Here is a 24,224-nt window from a genome sequence, read left to right on the forward strand (position 1 = left end):
TGGCTTTTCCCACTGAGCAGCTTTTTGGAGACTTGGATGTTTCCAAAGAGGTTAAACCCCACTGCTGTGTGAAAGCCAAGTCCTGGGGACTGCTGCCAGGCCTGGCTGTTGAAGCCCAGCAGGAGATGCTGGTCAGGGCAGCCTTGGTGCCTTCTTCCTTTTTTTCTAGCTGTGTCTCCACTGCAATGTATCTGGGCAGCACAAAACTTTGATTTTCTTGGTGTGATTTAGATGAGGAGGAAGGCACAGCATGGGCTGTTTTCTCTATCACTAGAAATCATGAGTTTTTCCAAAGGATTGAGCTCTTCTATTAAATTGCAAGATCTTTTCCTTCCACCATTTCTCCTAGCCCAAGGCAACTGTCTCTGCAGTCCTTGATCTTTACAGCTGAACATGGAGAAGCTCTTTGCAGGTGTGTTACCCTGTGTCAGGGAGGAAGGAGTTGCTGTTTAGGAACATGATTTTTACCCACCAAAGCCAATCCAGGAATCTGGGAGGCTGCACTTCTCCAGGCATCACCTTCTGCTTGGTTGTCCCAGGGGCTCAGGGTCTCTTGTGTGAGCCCCAGCATCTGGCAGCCTCCTGCACCCCCTGGGGCAAGAGGGGCAGTCGTGGGGTGTTTGGGGCAGTCTGTGGCTATGGTCTTGATGGCAGCATTTGTCCCCCCAGCACGGGCAGTGCCTGGGGTGGCTCTGGCTGATGCACTTCCCAGCTCCTGGCAACCTGGGAGGTTTTGTGCCAAGGGGCTCAGTGGGCTGTGGACCATTTGGGATGTCTTTCCTTTTTCATCTTTTCCCTCACTTAGGGACAACAGGCGTGGGGTTAGAAGTTCTCCAGGTGTCTTCTTGGTGGAGTTTCTTCATTTTTAACCTCTCTGTTTGCTGTTGTTTGAAATGATGAGAATATGGCACGAACATGTCCCAGCATCCCCAAGTCCAAATCAACTCCTGGGGATGCTGACCCTGGGTCAGCCCAGGGGCACAGAGCCCTGCCCATGGAGGCAGCCACAGCCACAGCCTCATGTTCATCCCAAGTCTTGGGTGCCTCCTGCTTTTCAGGGGGTGTGGGTTTCCCCTTGGTGGAGCAGGGATGGGTTCCACCCATGGTTCCATGGGTTTGAGCAGTGTTCCTCTTGCTGGCAGGACCACTGGCTCGGGGTAGGAGCTTCTGAAGCAGATGGAGCCACAGGCCAAAAGCCAAATTCTCAATTCCCAGGCTGTTTGTTCCCCTTTTGGTCTCAGTCCAAGGCAGGTGGCCACAGTGCCACGTAGGAAGCCAGCCCAGTGGGAGCCAGAGCCGTGCCGTGGTGGGATGTGAGAGATTTCTGTGAGTCGTGGCTCTTTCTCAGCCTCTCCTCCTTTTCTTCCAGGATCATACCACAGCTGGAGAACTCACCCTGCCAAGTTTCACCAAGCAGCCTGCCTGGCTCTGAGATTTCAGAGGCCACAAGGACTTACCTGCAAGGAGTGAGCCGCTATGACCTGGACGAGCTCGACGCTTGCTGGTTGGAACTGGTCAATATGGAGCTCAAGGAGATGGGTGAGTGTGGCTGGTTTTCTCCTTGCCTGGGCATCCCAGAGTGGGCATTCAGGCTTTTAAATTAATCACGTGGAACAAAAGGTCTTGAGGAAATCTTGGTTAAGACTCTGCAAAGGAGATCTCATGGGTTGATCTGGAGTGGGTCTGGATGCTTCTCACTCACTCAGGGGTTTGGGGATGTGGTGCAAGGAGAGCAGGAGAAACCAAGTGATGACAGGAGCAGTGCAGTGTGCGCTTTTAAAATAATCACATGGAACAAAAGGTCTTGAAGAAATCTTGGTTAAGACTCTCCAAAGGAGATCTCATGGGTTGATGTGGTGTGGGATCTGGAGTGGGTCTCGATGCTTCTCACTCACTCATGGGTTTGGGGATGTGGTGCAAGGAGAGCAGGAGAAACCAAGTGATGACAGGAGCAGTGCAGTGTGCCCCATTTGCAGAAGTGGTAGACCCAGATCCCTCATGGCCATGATGATGATGATGATCATCCCCTCCCATACTGATCCCTGCAGTGTCTGTGCTGCAGGAGGGTGTGTTGGTCAGGGTGGGTGTGTTGAGCCTGACTCCTCTTCCTTTGCCCAGCCAGATCTGAGAGCATTGCTCCAGCTGCAGCCAACAGGGCAGATAAAGAGGATTTCTCAGTCAGAATGTGTAGTTCTCATCAGTGCTGGTCCTGTGTTGTCCCTCCTTTCCCAGTTGTCTCTAAATATCCCAGCACAACGTTGCCTACATCACTGCTGTTCCATCCCTGCACATGCCTGAAATCCAGTAGTGCATTTCAGTTGAGTGCAACTACCTGGACTTGGAATTTGACCACTGGCACTAGTGCTTAGCATGGTCTGCTGGGCAGATTTGTTGGCACAGACATGTGGGTGTGTTGTCCTGCAGGACTGTGGAGGGATTTTCCAGTCCTTGTTAGGTAAGGGCTGCTGTGGTGTGGCTGCTGCTTCACAGGTAAGAATAACAACACAATAAAACATTCACCTTGGGAGGTCAGTGAAAGCTGCAGTGTGCCTACGAGAGGCATTACTCCCTGTAGCAAAGGTTTTTCCAAGGCTGGACAATGGGATCAAGGGCTTGAGCAGACAGGATAGTGAGGGCTGTGCTGAGCCTCCTGGCTGGGAGCTGCAGGGATGCTCAGGAAGGTTGCAGTGAGATGTAGCTCAGCAGTGAGCTCAGAAGTTGGCCACCACGTTGGCTGATCTTGGGTGCAGAAGGTCTCTGCTCTTCTGATGTCCTCATGATTTACAACCAGGCTTTGTTACCATCAGCTCCAGAGCCTTGTGAGTGTTGTAGAGTCGATGTTTAGAGTTTGGGTGGTGAAAGTTTGTTGCTTTTTTCAAACTATTAAGTGACAAAGGCAGCATCTTAAACAGCTTTCAGATGTGGAGCTGGCAGGCTGGTGGGGAACTGGGAGGCTGAGATGGGTGCTGTTGGGGCAGGGGGACAGCCCCTTGGGTGCCAGACCTGGGTGCTTTGCCAGCCGCACTGCCTTGGCAGTGTGTTGGGTTTAGGAGAGGGGCTTGAGTATTGTCACAGCCACCTACCCCTGGCAGCCCAGCCCCTTGGAGGCACGTTGGGTGGGCTGGCATCGTGCTGGACCCCATGGTGGGACCCAGGGGGTGCTTTGCTGCTGACCCTCTGTGCAGTTTGGAGCAAGCTGCATTTTCTGGCTCCTTGTCATTTATCAGCCAGGCAGCTCTTTCAGGGACAGTGCTTGGGAGGTGCTTGCACAGCACCAGGCTGGATGGGACCACGGTCTCTGAGGAAGCCCCTGAGCCTTGCTGCTGTAGCCAAGGCTAGCTGGTGATAACAAACCCAGGGGGGTTTCAGCAGAGGTAGTGCAGAGCCTCACTGCCCATCAGCTGATGCTCCAGCCTGTTCCTGCTGGTAATTACTGTAATTACTGGCTGAGCCTTGGACGTGCTGGGGAGAGAGCAGCTCCAAGACTCAGTGCTGGGCGTGTGACACACCACAGGTTTCACTTCAGCCGAGGGGTTCTGGTCCCTCACCCCATCCCCCAGCCTTCCCAACTTCTCCAGCAGTGCCAGGGCCAGTGCCTTTTTTTCCAGTGCCTTGGAAGGGGAAACCTGTGGCACTGATGAGTAATGGGGGGTCTGGCAGGTTGGGAGCAGGGCGGGTGCTGGAGCTCCTGTCTGCAGCACCCCGATGGCAGCACCCACCCCCACCCATGCTGGTGCTGCCAGGGCTGGGCCCCAGGGGCTGTGGGGCAGCAGGGTTGTTGGGGGAGGTCCTGTCTTCCTGCTCCTGGAAGGTTTGGGTGCTCAGAAAGCTGTTGGAGCAGATGTGTGGCTGCTCAGCTCTGGGGCTGTGCAGGAGTGGAGCCTCTCCTCCCGCTGCCTCCCAGATGGGAGAAGCTGGGTGCTGCAGGGGTGGGATTTGGGTGCCCTCCCTCACCCCAGCAGATTGCTGCCTGCCTAGGTTGGGCTGAAGGCAGTCCATAAATAGTGCTTTCTCCCGGAAGCCCTTGACATTAATGACACACTGAGTGAGATTCCCAAAGCAGCTCTGCTAATCTCTGACATCATTGCCGTGACTTAACGGGAGCAGCCTCTCCTCTTCAGAGGAGTTCAGGAGTTATCTCCCAGCCTCCAGAGATAGGCAGAAGTTTAAATTCCTCCAGGGTGTTTTGTTGAGCTGTTGTCACCGGGCAGTCCAAGGGCACAATGTGTCATTCCCAAAATATTTCATGACAAAGAAGGAGCCTGGTCTCTGACTGGCTCTTCAGGAGCCGAGGGGAGGAGAGCTGGAAAACACCTATGAGATCATCCATCTCCAGCGTTGGTCCACGTAGCACGTGGCACATGCCTTTTCCAGTCCTTTTTAGGTCACCTCAGGGATGGAATTTTATCACTGGGATCAGATAAACCTCCAGATAGCTCCAGCTCTCTGCACTCTGCTGGTTCCTCTCCCAGCTAGATGGATTGGCTCTGAAAAGTGAAAGGTTTACACGTAAACCAGCCTCCAATAGTTCTTAAAAGTAAGATGCTTCAGTAGCTATTACTATACTTGGTAGAAGAGCATGGTTTAAAGAGGTGAAATCAATATTTAAGCATGCCTAAATGTTTTATTTGTTGCTGCAATATGAGATGGTAAAAAAAAAAGTGGGTCTGGAGGAGCCTGAATGAAACACAGACCCATATTTAAGTACATGCCACTCCACTCCAGCCTTTCCTTTCCGAGAGGAGCCGTGCCATAAGTCTGTGGGTTTACATTCACCTTTTATGCTGTATTTTGTGATCTTTACTAAATTCAAAGCTATTGTAAGAGGGAGGCTAGAGAGACTTCAAAGCCCAAGGCTGAACGAGCCCTTTGCAGTGATCAGCACTTCATAAACACAAGGAAAATCCTCAAGAAATTGCTCAAAAACGTTGCCGGAATCAATTTTGCTGAAGGCAGAGCTGAAGTTTCTCAGTATTCCCTTGACTTAATCCATATGGTGTATGCAGCTCACATATGCCCACCACAGCTTCTATCTTGGGAGCTGGAGGTGTTCCTGGTATTTTATGGCAGGCACACGCAAAGGTCACATGTATTGCTTTTGAAGCTCCGGGGGGAATTCATCACTGCATGCTGGAGATCTGTCCCTGTGCTAATGAGACAGGACCTCCCTTGGAGGGAGGGGAGGTGGGTCGAGTAGATGTGGAACAAACCCAAGGCAGGGGAGTGACCCCAGGGAAGATGTGCTGGGTGGAGCAGGGGCTGCCACGGAACGTACGCCTGGGAGGGCGGCTGCTGGTCTCACCGGGAGGGCTGGGAGCCCCTGTCTGAGGTTCCCCCCATCCCACCACCTCCTTTTGGGGTTTGGGGGGGTCCATCACCCACACACAGGTGCCCATCACCACGCAGGGGCGCCTCCATGGCTCACATTTGGAGCTCTCCCTGGAGCACAGACCCCCACGGCCGTGGCACAGCCCCGTCCCTCCCCGCTGCCCCCGGCCAGAGCTCTGCCATGGGCACCATTGCCCCCCAGTGCAGGGGGTCTGGGGGCTGCTGTCCCCCCAGGGATGTTCCCAGCCCCAGCTCAGGGAGCAGGAGCAGAGGGGTGTCCTCCTTGTAGTGGGATCTCAGCATGGTGGGGTTGGAAGGGACCTCTGGGGATAATCTCATCCAACCCCCTGCTCCAGCAGCTCACCCACAGCAGGGTGCCCAGGGTGGCATCCAGGCAGGTTTGGGATCTCTCCAGAGCAGGAGACTCCACAGCCTCTCTGGGCAGCTGCTCCAGGCCACAGCAAAGAATTTTCTTCTCCTGTTCAGGTGGAACCTCCTGGGTTCCAGTTTGTGCCCATTGCCCCTTGTCCTGTTGCTGGGCGCCACTGACAAGAGTCTGGGGCCAGGGTGGCTCCCTGCCCTCTAGGTATTGATCAGCATTGATCAGATGCCCTCTGAATCTTCTCTTCTCTGGGCTGAACATCCCCAGGGCTCTCAGCCTGTCCTGGTAGAGATGCTCCAGTCCCTCAGCAGCTTTGTAGCCTGCATTGAACTCTCCAGTAGTCCCCTGACTCTTGAACTGGGAAGCCCAACACTGGACACAACACTCCAGGGCAGAGCAGAGGGGGGAGAACCTCCCTTGACCTGCTGGCCACATTCTTCTTAATACACCCCAGGAGGCCAGTGGCCCCTTGGCCACGAGGGCACCTGACTGGCTCATGGGTCTGTGTTTCCTTTAACCACCAGCCCAGCTCCTCTGTTTCAAGTGTCCTGCCCAGAGCCACCAGGGACCCTTCCACCTGAGCTCACCCTGCTTGCCACCCATCACTTGAGACAGGTTAGCCCATGAATAATACAGGGTCTGTTTGTTGGGACTGGGTTTTTTTTTCCCTTGTTTTGAAGAGATCCTGGTGGTTTGGAGCTGTTTTGTAACACGGCTGTGCTGTAGCCCACAGCAAACATCTAAAAGCTTTGTTCTCTGCTGAGATCATAAGCTCATCACACAAGAGATCATTTTGGCAGCAGACCTGTTTGGTGCCTGGATAGGAAAACAGCAAATCCTCCACTCTTTGGTGGTGTCTTAAAGCAAGAGAGGTACCAGTGTGCAGCATTGAAGTATCTTGGGAGCAGATGCAGGGCTGGAAGCTCTTCTCCATTATATCAGCACTGATCTGGATTGGTGCTGGTGGTGGCACTGTGAGGAGGACTCATGGCAGGGGCTGTGCTCTTGCTTGCTGGCAGACTATTGTTCTTAAATTTAGGGGTCCATACCCCAAGTTAATGTGAGGGCAGAACAGCAAGTCTACAAGCCCAGTGGGTAAAGAGACACAGAAACGATGGCAGGTGGAATGTTGGAGGTGAGAGCTCCTTGTGGGAGGCCCATGGAGAGTCCTTGAGCAGCATAGGTGGGGTCTTGGAGGACTGGAGGTGGGTACACAAGGGTTCTGCTCTTCTCCTGGGTAAACAGCCTCAGTTTGAGCCCGTTCCTCTTGTCCCATCACTTGTTCCTTGAGAGAAGAGACTGAACCCCACCGTTTGTCAAGAGCCAGAAGGTCTCCCCTGAGCCTCCTTTGCTCCAGGCTCAGCACCCCCAGCTCCCTCAGCTGCTCCTCCCCACACTTGGGCTCTAGACCCTTCCCCAACAGCTTCGTTGCCCTTCTCTGGCCATGCTCCAGCCCCTTAAATGTCCTTCATGTAGCGAGGAGCCCAAGAAGAAGAAGGATTCAGGCTTAAAAAATAAAAAAGAATAAATAACAAATGATACCCTTGGCCCTGAAGCTTCTCTTTACACAAGGAAATCCCTAAGTATTTTCAGGTGGCAGTTCCTGGAGCTGTTGACCCAGGTGAAGACCCCACGAGGCTCTGTCCAAACGAGCAGGGTTGGAAACCAGCAGGAGAAGCTTGAGCTCTTTTACCTCCACGTTCTCCAGCACCATCAGCTTTGCCATGGAGCAGCTGTTGGGCTCTTTCCATCCTTTCCTTGCAGCAATTGCACTAGTTTCCAGCAGCATTCCAAGTTGTGCTGCTGGGTGGAGCAAGGAGTTCTTGCCTCCCAAGTGCTCCGGGACAGCCCTGTCAGTGCCGAGCATCGTTGGGGACAAACAGCAGCTTCCAAAGTGCCTTCTGAAACATTTTGTCATCATCTCAAAGCTGAGCAGTAATTGATGTCGGTGGGTGGCAGAAAAGGGTGATAATTTGTTCCTGTAAATCTTTTAAGTGCATTAGCAGGCTGTGTTGGTAACAGAATATCCAGAATTTTCCCTGCAGATGCTCAGCTCGCACAGGCTGCCTGGCCAAGAAGACAAAACCCCTCAAAAATTACCTTGCCTTAAGGGTCTGCTTGTGAAAAATGGTGATAAAAGATCCATGTGTAATCCTTGTGTGCTGGTGGTGGGTGAGAGGTGGCTGGGGGGAGTCCCAGAGGGTCTGGGGTGGTGTTTGGGTGGTTGTCTGTCACCCTCGTGACCTTTGCTTGGGGCAGGATCTGGGGTGCCCAGGGGAGCTCCTGGCTTGGAGAATGGGTGGCTGGTGTCCCTGTGCCTGGAGTGGGTGGGTGCTCAGCTCCTGGCCTTATTCAGAGGCCAGTTGTAGAATGGGTTGGGTTGGAGGGCACCTTAAAAGATCATCCAGTTCCACCTCCCTTGCCATGAGCAGGGACACCTCCCACTAGACCAGGTTGCCCCAAGCCCCATCCAGCCTGGCCTTGAGCACATCCAGTGATGGTGCTGCACAACTTCCCTGGGCAAAGTGTCCCAGAGTGTCCTGCACAGCAATTCCTAAACTCATTTATAGCATCTAGCCAGTGCTTCTTATCTTCAACTGGCTTTCACTCTCCAAGGGGGAAGGACCCTCAGCCCAGCTCTCCAGGACAGAAGCCCACGCAGCCAGGTTTGCAGGGACTTGCCCAGGGCAAGCTGGAGGGACAGTGAGCTGGCAGAAGATGCCCGTGGTGCCTGTGCTGTGTGTGAACACCCCTTTCCCATCCCAGAGCTCACACCTTTTCTCTCAGGCTTTCAAAGATACTAGGAGACAAGCCAGCATCCTCTCACAAACACTTTTTTTATTGTTAAAACCCCAGTCATTGTGCTTGTTTCTCTGTATTCTTACTGAAAGGCAGACTTGGAGGTTTATGGCTTGTGAATCAGCGAACGGCACAGCCTGCAGTCCCCACGACTGTTTTGTTCAGGAGCTGTTTTATCTCCAGGTATCCTCCACAGGGTGCAAGGATTTATTGTTTCAGTAAATTGATTTTAGTGGAGCGCCGTTTAGTCAGAAATAGGTCTCTTGTTTTGGGAAAGGTGCCTCTCCAGCTATTTTCTCCCTCCCCGTGCAGGGATTCGGCTCACACCACGACAAGGAGGAGCTGAGAATTCATTTAGCAGAAGGAGATTGCTCCTTCATGCCACATAAATTAGGATATTACCGAAATAATTGTAATGGAGAGCGGCGTTGTGTAAAGGAATGTGCCTGGTGGTTCTCCCAGCCCTGGTGTTGGGGCTCCAGTGCCAACCCAGTGATCCCAGCATCTTTGGGATCAAAGCTTTAAATGGGGGTGTTTCAGGTGCCATCTGGGCAGCTTCTGGGGTGCCTGAGGTGGGAGCCTGGCTGGCTGTGGAGATGGTGGCAGAGACCCAGAGAAGAGCTTTCTGCTGGGAGCAAGAGTTCAGACAAAAGTCTGGGTCCCTGCCTGTTTTCCTGAGTCAGATCTGGAGACCTCCTGTAGTGCCCCATCATCTGGCACCTCTTCTCCTCCTCCATTTCCAAAGCAAAGTCCTCCTGCTCTCCTAGGGGGTGCTTCCTTTGGCCAGAAGCAGGCTGCCCACCAGCATCCTGCTCTGGGCTGAGAGGGGAGAGCTTTTCTCCAGCTGGGATGCAGTGGTGATGGTCCTTCCCACCCTGGGGTGACATTGGGGGGGTCCCATCCGACCCAGTCACCATCAGCATGCCCAGTGTCAGTGGGCTGAGGATACAGGTGGCCTCCTGGAAGGGCTGGTGGGACACAGAGCATTTTATTCCTGCTTGAAGTGTTTTAAACGTGGCTCCAAATCAGCAGTGATGATATTGGCCTGAGATTGAATTCTCACATCTGCCTGTGTCCCTCTGGATAGAAATAAGATCCCTTCTCAGTCTTCTCTTCTCCAGGCTAACCAGCCTCAGGGCTCTCAGCCTTTCCTCAGCACAGTTCCAGTCCTCTCAGCATCTTCACAGCCTCTGTTGGGCTCTCTCCAGTAGTTCTTTGTCTCTCTTGAACTGGGGAGCCCAGAACTGGACCCAGTACTCCAGATGTGGCCTCACAGGGCAGAGCAGAGCAGGAGGAGAACCTCCTTTGACCTCCTGGCTGCACATTTCTTACTGCACCCCAAGGTACCCTTGCCCTTCCTGGCCACAGGAGCACATTGCTGGCTCATGGGGAACTTTTTTTGGAGAAAATACCTTTCTCTTGGTCAGCAGGTAGAGTCCACAGTCCTGGTGGGGGTCCCAGGCATGGCTTAACTCCTGGATATGGCTGGATTTATTCATCAGAGCCAAGATCAGTATCTGGATCTATACTTTTCCTTCCCTGGGGACAAGATCAGTGTCCCTTGTGCATGGACACAGGGAGTGGGTTGGAGTATTTTGGGGGGGTTTTACTCTTGAGCTGGCCTTGATCAATCCAGAATGGCATTTTCACAGCCCAAAAAAAAAAAAAAGAAGACAATTTTATGAATGGAGTTGAAGAGCCCAAACTTGATGTGATGCAGGAGGGAGATAAATGGAGCACAAATGGAAAAAGCTCTTCACCCCCAGGCCCCATTGTTCAGTGTTTCATAAACGATTAATCGCTTCAGCCCCATCAAGTGCAATTGTCAGTTCAATAAGCTCTGAGGTATCCTGAGTGGTGCTTGGCAAACGAGGCCCTAATGTAATTACATCTAAATGGAGGGAGAGCCTGGGTGGGAGGGAGGAAAAGAGGGAGGGAGAGGTCTCTGGGGGTGGGTACCACGGTGGCTGGGAAGAAAACCCTGCTGGGGTGCTGGTCGTGCCCCAGGGTGAGGTTTGGGGTCACAGGGGGCTTTCTGCCCAGGGTGAAGTTGGTGATGCTGGGGCATTGCTGCTGTGGGGGGAGGATCTAGGGGGTGGGATGGGAGCTGGTTCCTTCCACTGGAGGTGAAAGGGGGGATGGTGGTGATGCTGGTGTGGTCCCGACCCTGAGGGCAGGGCAGGGTCATGATTCCTGTGGGATCACCCTCCCTTTCCTTCCTCCCTCTGCCTGCAGCTGCAGGCTCTCTGCCCTTCACTGAGCACGGGGCAGGAAAGAAAGTGTGTGGGGAACAGCACTGGGAACACCTGAATGGGTGTTTTGCTTGGCAGAGTGTAGACCCTGACACCTTGGGAGGAAGGGTGTAACTGGTACCTGGGGTCAGAGTCCCAGATGCAGGCTTGGAAGATGCAGCAAGAGCTGGGTGCTCTTGCTGGGTTGAATAAAGTGGTGGCTTGTGGCTCCTGTAGAGCAGGGGCAGCTCAGGTGGTGTGTTGGCAAAGGGGCACCATGAAGGGAAGAATAACCACAGGATCACAGGGTGGGTTGGGTTGGGAGGGACCTCTAAAGGCCATCCAGTCCAACCCCCTGCAGGGAGCAGGGACATCTGCAGCTAGAGCAGGTTGCTCAGAGCCCCAGCCAACTTCCCTGCTCCTGGGTGAGGTGTTTTCTGCTGTTGCCTTGCAGCAGGCAGGGTGGAGAGCACCATGGGTCAGGCTCCTCTGCTCTCTGGTGCTTTCTGGAGCATCCTGGCCATCGTCACAGATAATATATGCAAATGAAATGCAAAGGTTAAATGGTTTTTATTGCATCCTGCTGGTGTTTCCATCCCCATCAGTGGCCTTCCTTGCTGACAGAACAGAGGCAGGGTGCAGAGGGGACTTAGCTTTGCCTCTTACCCCTCGTGGAGACCCTCACTCCCACTGACAGGTTTTTTGGGTGTTTTTTTTTTTGGTTTCCTTACCTGGAGTGACCTCAAGTTGCATTTGTGGCACTGGGATCTTTGCCTGGGGGCAAGAGGCAGCTCTTTAGGGGGAGCAGTGTTCAACATGGCTCTGTTTTGGTGCTGCTGAGCTCCTGGCAGCAGCATCCCCCTTGTAACTTTGGCCAAGTGTCCCACTGCTGGAGGTTGCTGCTCTGATAAAGCCTCTCCTGGTTATTGGCCTTGTATTTGTGGTTGTCACTGTGGAGAGGGCTCTGGTAAAGCACCTCTGCCACTTCTTTCCACTAAAGACACTGGTACAGGGGGAATAAAAGACAACACAGCAGCTCTGAGCCCACCTGGGTCTGACCTTCTGGTTCCACTAAACCTAACCAGGGGGGAAGAAAACAAAAAAAACCCTCATTTGTCCTCAATTTCAGCCTTTGGCTTCAGTTTTAATTGGCCTTAAAAGGGTCAGTTTTCAATCTTAACAATTAAAGCATTGACTTTGTGTGGCCGGAGCTTGTCTGAGCCCTGGCTGCAGAAAAGCATCTGTGCAAAACTTGTCTCCTTGAACGTTTAAACTGTCAGACCTCATTATCCGCCCTGCTTCAGCTGAATGGGTTTCTCTCCTCTCAGCCAGCAGCAATATTTTGTTACTGTCTGTGAAACACAAACTCCAGCCTGGGTTAGGAGCAGCCTTTTTCTGACTCGCTGCTCTGACCAGCACCTTTGGATTCGCCTCTGGAGTCACCACCTCAAATGCTCAACCCTTTGTAAAACGCTGCCTGGAGGTGGAGGGGCTCCTGAGGTGGAGGGACTCCTGATGTGGAGCTGCACCATCGTCCTGCTGGGCACCATCATCCTGCTGGGCACCATCATCCTGCTGTGCTCCATCATCCTGCTGGGCCCCAACGTCCTCCTGTGCACCAACGTTTTCCTGTGCTCCGTCATCCTCCTGTCCACCAACATCTTCCTCTGCCTTCTGCCTTGCAGAAAAGCCCGAGCTGGATGAGATCACCCTGGAGAGAGTGCTGGAGGAGCTGGAGACCATGTGCTATGAGAACATGAACATTGCCATCGAGACAGAGGAGGGCTTGGGCATCGAGTACGACGAGGACGTGGTGTGCGACGTCTGCCGCTCGCCCGAGGGGGAGGATGGCAATGAGATGGTGTTTTGTGACAAGTGCAACGTCTGCGTGCACCAGGTGAGCCCCCCAGGGGGGTGGACAAGAGGAGGGGTTGGGGTTCCTCCCATCACCACCGTCCCCCTTCTCCCCAGGCAGCTGCAGAGCTGGTTAAGCTCCTCTGATGGATTCCCAGCACGGTGGAGCCGGGACAGCAGATGGGGTGTGGGATAGCTGGCAGAGAGGAGGCTGGATTTGCTTTCCTCTTAGCCCCAACCCTTCCTGAGTTGGGTTGGGAGGGACCTTTTAGAGGTCCAACCCCCCTGCAGGGAGCAGGGACACCCCCAACTAGAGCAGGGTGCTCAGAGCCCCATCCAACCTCCCCTGGGATGGTTCCAGGGATGGGGCAGTGACCACCTCTCTGGGCAGCCTGGGACAGGGGCTCACCACACTCAGGGTCAAAAAGTCTCACCCTCAGGGTAAAAAAAGTCTCTCTTCTCTCCAATCTAAACCTCCCCTCTTTAGTTTCAAACCATCACCCCTTGTCCTGTTGCAACAGGACCTCCTAAAGATTGTCCCCAGCTTTCTTCCAGGCCTCCTTGAAGTACTGAAAGGCCACAGCAAGGTCTCCCTACCCAGCCAGAGGCTGAAAACAGCTTCCTGCAAGTTTACTTTTCCCTCTTCTCCTTATTCTCTGCTCTCTGACACTTGGTTTTATGCCTCTTCTTCCATTAATGTGCTTGTTCCTCCCTCTTGACCCCATCTTTCCTTGTTAAACAGCAGTGGGACCTTTACCCAGGGCTGTGGCTGGGACTGGCTGGTGGGCTGGGAGAGATGTGAGTCTACAGCCCAGCACTCACTGGGCTTACAGGGACCTCCAGTGTCCTCCCCAACCTCACCCTGGGGGTGGCAGGACCTCCCAGCTCCACTGGCACTGTCACACATCCCAGGGATTCTGTCCTGGCTTCTCTGTGAGTGTAGGGTTTCATTTTGTTTTGCTGCCTGGAGGAAAATCACTGTATTTTTAGAACTGAATGCAAATGCTTCAAGCCCTTTTTAAGGAGGAGGGGGTCTGGGCTCTTGGGGGAAACCTTAGCAAGGAGGAAGAAGCCATGCAATGATCTCCTGGGTCCCTTGTAGGTCCAGGGAGGGGTTTGCTGGTCATGCTTTGAGGGGAAGTGCTGGGATGGTGGTGGCAGCTCCTGGGCTTCACCCTCTGTGTGAAGGGTTTGGGGTTTTTTTTTGCCTCTGAAGAGAGCCATTTGCTCATCTTTTGGACATCTTTTCCATCAGTGCTTCCTGGAGGTGGGAGAGCTCTGGAGATATCTATAGTTGCAGGAGGTGGGTGTTTGAATGGTTTCCATCAGTGAATCAGATCCCACAAAATATCAGGACAATTCAGGGTTGGGGGGGTGGCTTTTTTTTGTGTGTTGAGGTTGGGGTTTTTTTTCTCCACAAGCCCAGGTGGCAATGTCAGGCTGTGAGCTGACACACCCTGAGCTAGGGGCTTGGGAGGACGTGGTCAGCATGCCCAGGGCTACCTGGTTGTACCCCTGTGGGCCGTGGCACCCCCAGTCTCTGCTTTCTCTGCTGAGGTGCTGCAGGAGGGGACACAGCAGCCAAGGATTTCAAAGCTTTGGAAAGAAAAAGGAGATTTCTGTTGTTTTCAAGGAGCAGAGTCCAGCCCTAAACCTGATGCCAGCCCATAAGCTGCCTGTGATTTAATCTCTGCCATGATTTATGCCCTAAGCCACCCAGTCCAGAGCCTTGGGGCGTTGGGTGCCCTGGTGTTTCTCATCTAACCCTCCCCCTGCCTTTGCCAGCCTCACACCCAAAACCTGCTGGGGATGATGCTTTCCTGAGGGCATCCCCAGTGCCGTGTGGGTTCAGGGAGCTGGGGTCCCACAGGACACAGCCAGAGCTGTGCCACATCCTCCTGCATGCCAGCAGGATGGGACAGGGGCAGGGTTGTGCTGGACACACACCAGTGGGTTGTGGTGCTGGCAGGGATCATTGTAATCCTCTGCTTTGCATGACACAAGGCTTGCTATTAATTGATTCTGATGAAGCTTTAAGGAGACACAATCTTCATTTTAAAACTTCCAGGAGGAGGAATCTTTTTCCCCCCCCCCCCTGCTGCTAAATCCTTGTGATTCATTGTTCTCACACTGGCAACGTTGTGGTCCTGTTGAGCCCAGGAATGATCCATCTCCAGCTTCCAGCCACCACCTTGCCAGGTCCCCAGCCCTGGGGACAGGGCCACATCCTCCCTCTGTTAGATGGAGCATGGCAAGCTCAGCACCCTCCCCATTTTTTCAGTGTCCCCTTCTTGGTGTCGTTGACCCTGTGATGGGCACAGTGATAAAATAGCTGCTCTGCTTCCCCTCAGCACTGCTCTGACTCTGTGTTCTCAGAGCATCTTCTCCCTGGTGCTGGATGAGGGGAGCATGTTTGGCTCATAACCCACCTTATTTCCTTGTCCTGGACAGAGCCCCTGTAGTATTGGCTCCTAGGAGCAGACTTGTACCTTCAGCTGCTCTGAAACCTCTAAGAAGAAAAAGCAAAGAGCCAAGGCTCTGCTAGAAACACCCCCTGCTAATAATTCCTGTTTTCCCTGGATTTTGCTATCAGTCTGCCAATTATTCTCCTGCTAGTACCTACCAGGCTGATCTTTGTCAGGAATTAAATCACATGTTTTATCAAACTCTGTTACAGAAGTGATTTATCTGGGAGATTTGGAGGCACTGTGAGGCACACAGTGAAGTCTCTCTGAACCATGTAGACTGGCAGCAATAATATTACCTCCCTTAATTCCTTATTATCCCAATAATCTGCTCACAGAGTGGCTTTTTCCCCTTGGAAATCACTATCAGAGTCCATCTGTGCTTTGGGGCAACCTAGGGTTGTGTTATAAAGTCCATTTTTGGCCAGTAAAGACTGAGGATGCACTTTTCCCAGGCTGGTGTGTCCCTGAGTGCTCCCCCTGCCCCTCTCCCCCCTGCAGCACTGTCACTAGTGCCTGAGGAGTTGTCTGCCAGCCTCTGAAAACCCTTTAAGTGTGAGATATCAGGAGCTGCCAGTTCAAAACTGTCTAGTTTTAGTAGTAGCTCTTTAATGCAGTCATAAGTTATGGCCAAAGTAGGAGGTATTTTATCATCATTCTGTGATAAGGGCTTATCATTTGGCTCTTCCTCAAGCAGGGGAGAGAAACAGTTATGAAACACTTTGGCCTCTCTGCACCCTGGGCTATTGCAGCAGGTCAAGGAGCTCTGTGGGTGACCCAGGTCCTTCAGTTCTCCCTCTTTTGGCCATAGACTTGTCCTTGCCTCCTTTAGATTTGTCATCCTCTCTGCTTCCTCCCTCTTGATTTACATTCCTAATTATGGCTTTCCCCTTTTTACCTTCCCCTAGTTGTTTTTGCTTCCTGTTTGGGCTGTGTTGGGTCTGTGGGCATCTTTCTCAATCCTGGGCTTGTGGCTTTTCAGCCCTCAGGGGTTTTCTCCACGTGGTATTTGTTTCTCTGAGTCATCACAGGTCTGGTGGCTGTTGAGGAACGGGCAGATGTCCACACCACAGAGCTGCTGGTGCTGGGGGCTCTGATGGAGCAGCCTGGTTGCCCACCCCCCAGCCTGGACCTGGGTGGATGTCTGGTGGGATACACAGCATGTTTTTATTCTTAGCTTTTCATTTAACACCCAGGACACACTGATCCAGCAGGAGTAGCCCTGGGAAGCCAGGGAAGGTAGCAAGGAAGACCTTGCCCTTGCTGCCTGTGACTGCAGAGCTGCTTTGCCTCCTCTTAGAATCATAGGGTTGGAAAGGACCTCATCAAGTCCAACCTCCATCCCAACATCTCTCTAACCACTAGACCACGGCCTCAAGTGCTGCATTTACACATTTTTTGAACCCCTCCAGGGATGGTGACTCCACCACCTCCCTGGGCAGCCTCTTCCAGTGCCCAACCACTCTCTCAGGGAAGAAATTCCTCCTAATATCTAACCAAAACATCCCCTGGTGCAACTTGAGGCCATTTGCCCTTGTCCTGTCATCAGGAATTTGGAAGAAGAGACCAACACCAGCCTCACCAGCTGGATATTGATCCCTGGGAAAGAAGGGGAGGCAGCAAGGGATGAAGACCTTGCCCTTGCTGCCTGTGACTGCAGAGCTGCTTTGCTCCTCTCCGTGAGGGCGCCCAGACGGCGGGGCGGCGATGAGCCAGCGGTGTGAGGAAGGAAGGTGGGAGTGAAGGAGGGGATCTGTGAGGCTGCTTTTCCTGGGACTGACCCCCTCCCTCGTGTCTGCACAGGCTTGCTATGGCATCCTGAAGGTGCCCATTGGGAGCTGGCTGTGCCGGACCTGTGCCCTCGGTGTCCAGCCCAAGTGTCTGCTCTGCCCGAAGCGAGGGGGAGCGCTGAAGCCCACCAGGAGTGGGACCAAATGGGTCCACGTTAGCTGTGCCTTATGGATTCCTGAGGTAAGATGTTCCCCCACCTCCTCTCGACCTGGGGGGGAGGCAGCAGACCTGGTTTCAAGTCTGGAGGTGGTTTTGGGTGGTGTAAACAGCGGGTGCAGTGTGGCTCCGGGGGGCGGGGCGGGGGGAGGGGGGGGGCGCGGGTGGTTTGGCTCGTGGAGCTGGGCCGAGGGAAGGGCTGTGATGCTGTTGAGGGAACAGCCCAGGGAGGTCTCAGAGGGGGGGTGTGAGGGCACAGAGCTGGGGAGCATTCACCAGTCCTCTGGCAAAGCACAGCTAACTTCATCTACCCATCTGAGATACACAGCAACATCCAAATGAGGAATTAATTCAGAGGAAACACTGGGCATAAAGTTTTCCTTCCGTTTCATCCAAATTTGTTTCTAGCTTTGGGGATTTGTTTGTTTGTTTGTTTTCCCCAATTAGAAGTGACCCTGAAAAATAAGTTAAAAACCCATCCCTTATTCAGACTGCCACAGACATCCCCCCTGCAGGAGGTGTGGGATGGTAGCCAGGATTTACAACTCCTCTCCTGTTTTGTGGCCAGGTTAGCATTGGATGTCCTGAAAAAATGGAACCCATTACAAAGATCTCACATATCCCAGCAAGCAGATGGGCTTTGTCCTGCAGCCTCTGCAAGGAGTGCACTGGAACGTGTATCCAGGTATGTAACTTGGCACTGGAGCAACTTGCTTGCCCAGGGTTGTGTTTGTAGTAGCCACCAGAGATTCCCAGGATGTTTGTGGAGGCAGTCTGGCCAAGGCTTATTCCTGCTCTGAGGAAATTAAGACAAGGGAGCACGAGCACCCATCAGACATCATCAGATGTTGTTTGCAATCATTGAATGTCTTGAGTGCTAGGAATCTAGATTAATTCTCTTTGCATAACACGGTGATGTTGCTGTAGTGACACTAATTACCAGCACTGCAAACGACCTTGGTTTGAAATCAGGAACCTCCAGCAGGAAAACTTGGCATAGCTGCCAGAAAAGTCAGATCCTCATGAGATACATAGCCCAAGTATTTCACAAACCAGTGGGGCTTGGCTGGGAAGCTTTCCAGTTGGGGGGATAGCAGGAAAGCCTGGGATCAGGGAGTCCTCACTAGCCTGCTGGCTTGGAAAATAAAGGATTTACCACATAATACATTCCCCCTTTTTCTCCACACCTAAGGAAACCACTGCAGCCATCAGCCTGCAGCAGCAGCAGGCTGGTGAGATGTTCTCCTTTCAGACCCAAAGCAGGCTGCATTGGCTTTACTGTCACAAAAGTGGGACAGAGCTTCCTGGGCTGTGATCTCTCTCCCCCAGGGAGCAAAGAGCAGAAGGTTCCATCCAAAATGCAGCACAAAGTTCCATCCAAAATGCAGCACACTTGGTGTGAGAGGCTGTGGGGAGCCTTCCTGCACCCAGTCATTCCTCCTGGAATGGGCTGTGGGATCTGCTGCTCTACAAGCCAGGGCCTGTTGCTTTTGTTGGTGGACCAGGCATCGAAGACTGTTTCATCTTGGCCTGCAGGGATGGATGGAGCTACTTTAAATACTGGGAGAAGGTTTGGGATGTGTCTCAGTCCTGACTGATCAGCTCCTGTGCAGCAACAGGAGGTCAGTGTCCACAGCAGTGACTTTTGGGTGCCAGAATAGCTGAGTGGTTGCAGAAGGAGGTCTGCAGGTTTCTGCTGTGTTTGGGCAACTGCCTCAGGTCTCATGCTTTAAACAGAGCTGTTTAAAATCAACCCCCTTTTGCTTGGAATGAAATCTCACAGTACTTCTTTAAATCTCTAGCGTTGACTCACTTCTTTTTTGATGGCTCTGGGTGGATCTGCTTATTCACCCTGCCAGATGGAGATACTGTGTCATAACAGCAGCTGCTTTCAAAGAACGGAAGGGCAGGGAAGGAGGCAAACAGGCTTGGCAGCACCAGAAAGAATTCAGCTTCTCTGAGGCTTCATCCTCTTAGCAGCATGGCATGGGAGCTGTGAGATCCCAGGGACCACGTGGATTCACAGGAAAGGTCGCCTGAGAGAGGGAACAGGAGCTTCATTGTCTCCCATGCCAGCAGCCCCATGGTTTATAAGTCTTCATGAGATTGTCACCAGAGCCACCCTAGCTGCTCAGGATGGGTTTGCTTCAAGGAAAAGGGGGAGAAGGGGGAAGAATTACAAATAAAAAGCAGGCAGTGCCTCTGTGTAAGGATTTATGGGGTAAATCAAGAAGTTCATCCATGGATAAATAAACACGTACTCACCAGCAGTACAGAGCTCTGTTTTGAAAGCTCCTGTTTATGGAGCATATTTTTGATGAGTGCCTGTTTATACAGGTGTAATCTAACTACCTTTGTCAGCATTTCAGGTTTATGACTTAGCTCTGAAAGGAGGTTGGTTTTTGTTGAAGCACTGAGATTTATCCTTGGCAGCAGGCATGGAAGGAATGGAGGGCTCCAGGTGGGGCAGGTCTGGGTCTTGCTTCCAGGAGGGGGTTGGAACTGGGCTTTGCTGAAAAGGGATGTGAAATCCAACCAGCAATGTGGAGGAGCAGAAGACACCTCCCAAAGGAGCAGGAGGATGCTCAGGGGCAGCACCACAGCTTAAGAAAACACCCACCTCAACCACATCTGCGGAGAAAAACGTGAGGTCTTTTTGCATAAGAGGCTCTGTGGTGTGTTTCCCCATCCAAATTTCATCACCAAAGGGGTAATAAGCCCCAGGAAAGCTGAGGAAGGGCTCCCCACTGCTCTCCACTCTCTGACCTTGCTGCTTGCACAACTGCTTCCCTGGCTTTTCTGCTTGAGAGCTGTGAACCCAGCGAAACGCCGCGTGGCCAGAGCCAAGCCAGAGCTGCTGGACTCTGGGCAGGGCTGCAGCCCTCTGCCTGGCTCCTGCTGAGGGGAAGTCATGACTTCATGGTGGTTCTTGTGGTCAGACATCAGGAGGTGCCAAAGAGAGCTCCATAGCCAGCAGGACTTTTCTCATTTGCATTGCTGAGATGGAAAAGAGAGTGCCAGGAACCAGGGTTCTGGTGCAGCTCAAGTCCAAGCTGCACTTGCTTGGCACCCAGCTCCCTCCTCCCCAGCTCCCTCCTCTCTCCTGAGAGGAACTGGAGAGCTCACCAAGGCCTCTCAGTGCAGCACAAACTGCCAGATCCCTGCTGGCTACTGAAAGGCTTCTCCAAAGGACTTGATCTTTTGCTGTCATCATCTACCACCTTTCTTTTTCTTGTTGATTTTTGGAGGAAAAGCTCTCAAAGGGGTGGTGGTGGTTCCCAGAGCTGGGCTGAGAAGCTCTGGCAGGATCCAGGCCCTCTGTGGTCACTAAAGCTGACGTGGTAGCTGTTGTAGGGGGGCAGGGTTGTTGTGGCTGAGGGCTTGGCCGGGGCTCAGCACCGGTAATGGATTTTTCCTTCCTGAGTCCCCTCACAGGTCTGCTGGAGCCACTTCCTGCCCCAGACCTCACCACTGTACACTGGTGAACTCCTGCTCGGGCTCCCTTGGCAAGGAAAATCATCCCTCTGCTTCAAACGCTGGTTTGAGGACTAATTAACAGCCCCTGTTAATCTCTGGGTTCTTTTCTTTGGGGATTTGGGGCTGGATTTGCCCAGATAAGCCCCATGTGCTGGAATCCTTCAATGCAGGGTGTTGAACGAGTCTTCTGAGCCTGGTTTGTCCTCCTGCCCAACCAGGTATCTTGGTGCCCTGTCAGCCAAGCTGCCTCATTATTTTCTGTGTGCATTTTGGGCAGGGTTTCAGCCAAGTGCTGCTTGCCATCTGTTGGAGGAGCAGTCCAGGATGGGAGCCATTCAGTTTGCTTCATCCCTGAGGTGGAGGGATGGTCATTCCTGTCAGCAGGAGGCTGTGCTGGCAGAAGCCAGGGCTGTGCTGCTGGTGCTGGTGACAGGGACAGGAGGGAGGGGACGTTGCTGTGTGGCTTCCATAGCTCAGTGTTCTCTGATGGTGAGTTCCTGGTGTCTGCTTTGCTTGCTGTAAGGGTTTATGTGCACAAGAGGATGCTGTGGTTGGAAGCACCCTCAGCTCTTCTGCCAAACCAGCCAGGATGGAGTGTATCAGGAGTGTGTCAGGAGTGTAGCAAGAGAACATCAGGAGCTCCACAGCTCCGTGCAGCACCATTACCATCTTGGCTCCCAGAGAAGAGAGCTTTCCAGCTGGCAGAGGTCTCCAAAGCTGAGGAGCTGTTGCAGGGAGGAAGGGTGACTCCTTGCATCATCTTGTGTCATGCTCACTCCGTGCCTGCAGGAGCTTCAAAAGCCAGAGTGTGATACCCTGCAGGCACCGAGTAAATGGGGATGCTGCAGGTCAGGCTGGGCCCCCTCTGCCCTTGTTACCACCAAGGAATACTAGAGGACAGAGCTGGTGCTTCAGGGAGCTGAGCTGTGCCAAGCTAGCAGCTGTCTTCACAAAAAAAAATAGCCAAAAGCAGCAGTGTCCAGAGTTCACACACTGGGCAGCTGAGCAGGGGTTCAGGACTGATGGGGAAAGATAAAAAGCCATGAGACTTCTCTGCCTCAACTACTCCCACAAATACTATTTTTTTTGAAATTGTTGAGAATTAAAGTGCAGCAAAGCCCCAGGAAAATCTCTACAGCCTCCCCAACGCCTTGGTGGCAGCAGCCAGGAGGTTTTTCAGATGCCACAACTGCCTCTTCATCCCCCACAAGAACAATTCTTCTAGAAATGCTGAAATACGGTGCCTGGAGTAATAGCCCACTTAAAATGTCTCATTATTGCAGTTTAACTGGTCATTAGCAGCTGGGTTAGACTGATTTCTTATGGGTTATGGTTGAAATAATTACCTGATATTCTGAGCCATTAAAAAACAATTAATGAGTAGAGGGGGAGGAGGTGCTGATGTGGACATGGGCACAGAGCTGGCTGGGGGGGGTTCCTCTGCAGGAAACCAGGCTCAGGTTGGTTACCTGGAGGGTCCAAAGCCTATTTTTAAGTTAGGGAAATGGTTAACAAATGAATCTGTCACAAGTTTGACAACAGTCTAACCACTGGGCTGGTTCTCCAAAGTTCCATTTCATGATGTTTTGCTTTTTAAATGCTGAGTTGCCTTTTTGGTTGCTTTTTAATGGAGCTGGTTGGAGGTTGTGTGATTTTTGGAGGAGAAGAGCACCACGCTCCAGGAGTTTTGGCTGCTTCTGAGATACCACGTTGACTCCAACCTTGTTCTGTGGGCTTTCAATAAAACAGCCTGTTGGGTTTAGATGTGGTATCAGAGTGGAGTAGTTTAAGGGTGAAATACAGATGACAATTCCTCCACCAGGAGAAATCCCTTGACAGTCTTTGAGCATCCCGTTGGCTTGTGCTGTTGTCTGTGGCTGTTGGCATGTCTTGTTGGAAGAACCACTGGAAGCCCCTGCTGATGGTAGGTGAAAGATGAGCAGGGAAGGATGAAAGCAGATAAGGTGGGAGGGTGCTTGCTGGTATCTAGTGAACCCTGGGTTCCATCTGCTTGAGCTGACAGTGCCCAGCTTGTGGGTCTCCTCAGACGTAGGCTGTAGAGACGTTCCTCTGTAGGTGTTGTGGAGCACCTGTTGCATGGTGGTAAGTGCTGGTGCTCTGTGGGGTGTCTCTGGGTCTCTGCTAGGCACTGGTGGCCCCGTGGTGCTGGTGGGGGTGCCCTGCAGTGACAGAGCTGTGCCCTGTCCCTCTCCTGCAGTGCTCCATGCCCGCCTGCGTCACCGCGTTCCACGTCACCTGCGCCTTCGACCACAACCTGGACATGAGGACTATCCTGGCAGACAACGACGAGGTGAAGTTCAAATCCTTCTGCCTTGAGCACAGCACCGGGGCCACCAAATTGCCCGAGGAGGCAAGGACAGAGCCCGACCAAGCCCAGCTGGACTTGGAGAAGGTGACGCTGCGGAAGCAGAAGCTCCAGCAGTTGGAGGAGGACTTCTATGAACTCGTGAAGCCTTCAGAGGTGGCAGAGAACCTTGACTTAAGTGAATCGCTGGTGGATTTTGTCTATCAGTACTGGAAGTTGAAGAGGAAAGCAAATTCTAACAAACCACTGCTGACACCAAAAACAGATGAAGTGGACAACTTGGCCCAGCAAGAACAGGACGTTCTCTACAGACGCTTGAAGCTCTTCATGCACCTCAGGCAAGACCTGGAGAGGGTGAGTAGAGCTTTTCCTTTGATGGTGTACCCACAGGCCTCCATCAGGGCTCCTTTAGTGTGTGCTGGTGCCTGTAGACAGCCCTGTTCACAGTCATAGGGTGTTGGGGGTTGGAAGGGACCTCTGGAGATCATCTTGTCTGATCCCCCTGCTCCAGCAGCTCACCCACAGCAGGGTGCCCAGGGTCACAGCCAGGTGGGTTTGGGATCTCTCCAGAAAAGGAGACTCCACAGCCTCTCTGGGCAGCTGCTCCAGGCTCTGCCACCCTCACAGCAAAGAATTTTCTTCTCCTGTTCAGGTGGAACCTCCTGGGTTCCAGTTTGTGCCCATTGCCCCTTGTCCTGTCGCTGGGCACCACTAAGAGTCTGGCCCCAGCCTCTTGACCTTGAGATATTGATGAGCATTGATCAGATGCCCTCTGAGTCTTCTCAGGGCTGAACATCCTCAGGGCTCTCAGCCTGTCCTCAGCACAGAAATGCTCCAGGTCCCTCAGCATCCCTGTAGGCCTGTGCTGGACTCTCCAGTGACTCCTCATCTCCTTGTTCCCCCTTGGCTCAGCTCACCTCCTCTGTCAGTCGTGTCTCTCCATCTGCAGCCTTACTCAGCAGAGGAAAGGTGCTCAGCTGGAGTGTCTCAGCCCTGCAAACACTGCACTGGTGAGATGAGTTGGTGGTGGTCTCAGCCAGGGGTTCAGAGGAGCAGATGTCTGCAGGGTGAGGTGCCTCTGAGCGGGTGGGAGGCAGATGCTGCTGCTGCTCCACTGAGCTCTGGGTAGTCCCAAACCACAAAAGGATCCTGTGCTGCCCCTCAGACACTTCCCAGCAGCCAGGCACAGCAACATCTCCTCGTTTACTTGGCAGGTGGCAGGAGCCAGCAGCAGGACTGGGCATCCCTGCCCTGCTGCAGCCAAAACTGGGACAGCTCCTCGGGGAGCTGCTGCAGGATGGGGCTGGAGAAAGCTGGAGGATGGAGCTGGAGGAGGGGGTGGGGCTGGAGGATGGGGCTGGAGAATGGGGTGGAGCTGGAGGATGGGGCTGGATGATTGGGCTGGATGATTGGGG

The 24,224-nt window shown here is 53.0% G+C and overlaps 1 protein-coding gene across 1 annotated transcript in view; it reads left to right on the forward strand.

The window, feature by feature from the left end:
* Nucleotides 1-1,369: 1,369 nt before the first annotated feature.
* JADE2 (jade family PHD finger 2) overlaps nucleotides 1,370-24,224 on the forward strand; it is a gene marked incomplete at both ends in the record, with an annotated part of 34,231 nt that continues 11,376 nt past the window's right edge. Inside the window, 5 exon segments of the mRNA XM_008935233.1 lie at nucleotides 1,370-1,539; nucleotides 12,426-12,637; nucleotides 16,863-17,030; nucleotides 17,575-17,691; nucleotides 22,702-23,163. Of these exon segments, the coding sequence (XP_008933481.1) occupies nucleotides 1,370-1,539; nucleotides 12,426-12,637; nucleotides 16,863-17,030; nucleotides 17,575-17,691; nucleotides 22,702-23,163 (1,129 nt within the window).

Source organism: Merops nubicus, unplaced genomic scaffold, assembly GCF_000691845.1.
Source record: "Merops nubicus isolate BGI_N331 unplaced genomic scaffold, ASM69184v1 scaffold6192, whole genome shotgun sequence".
NCBI classification, from domain to species: Eukaryota; Metazoa; Chordata; class Aves; order Coraciiformes; family Meropidae; genus Merops; species Merops nubicus.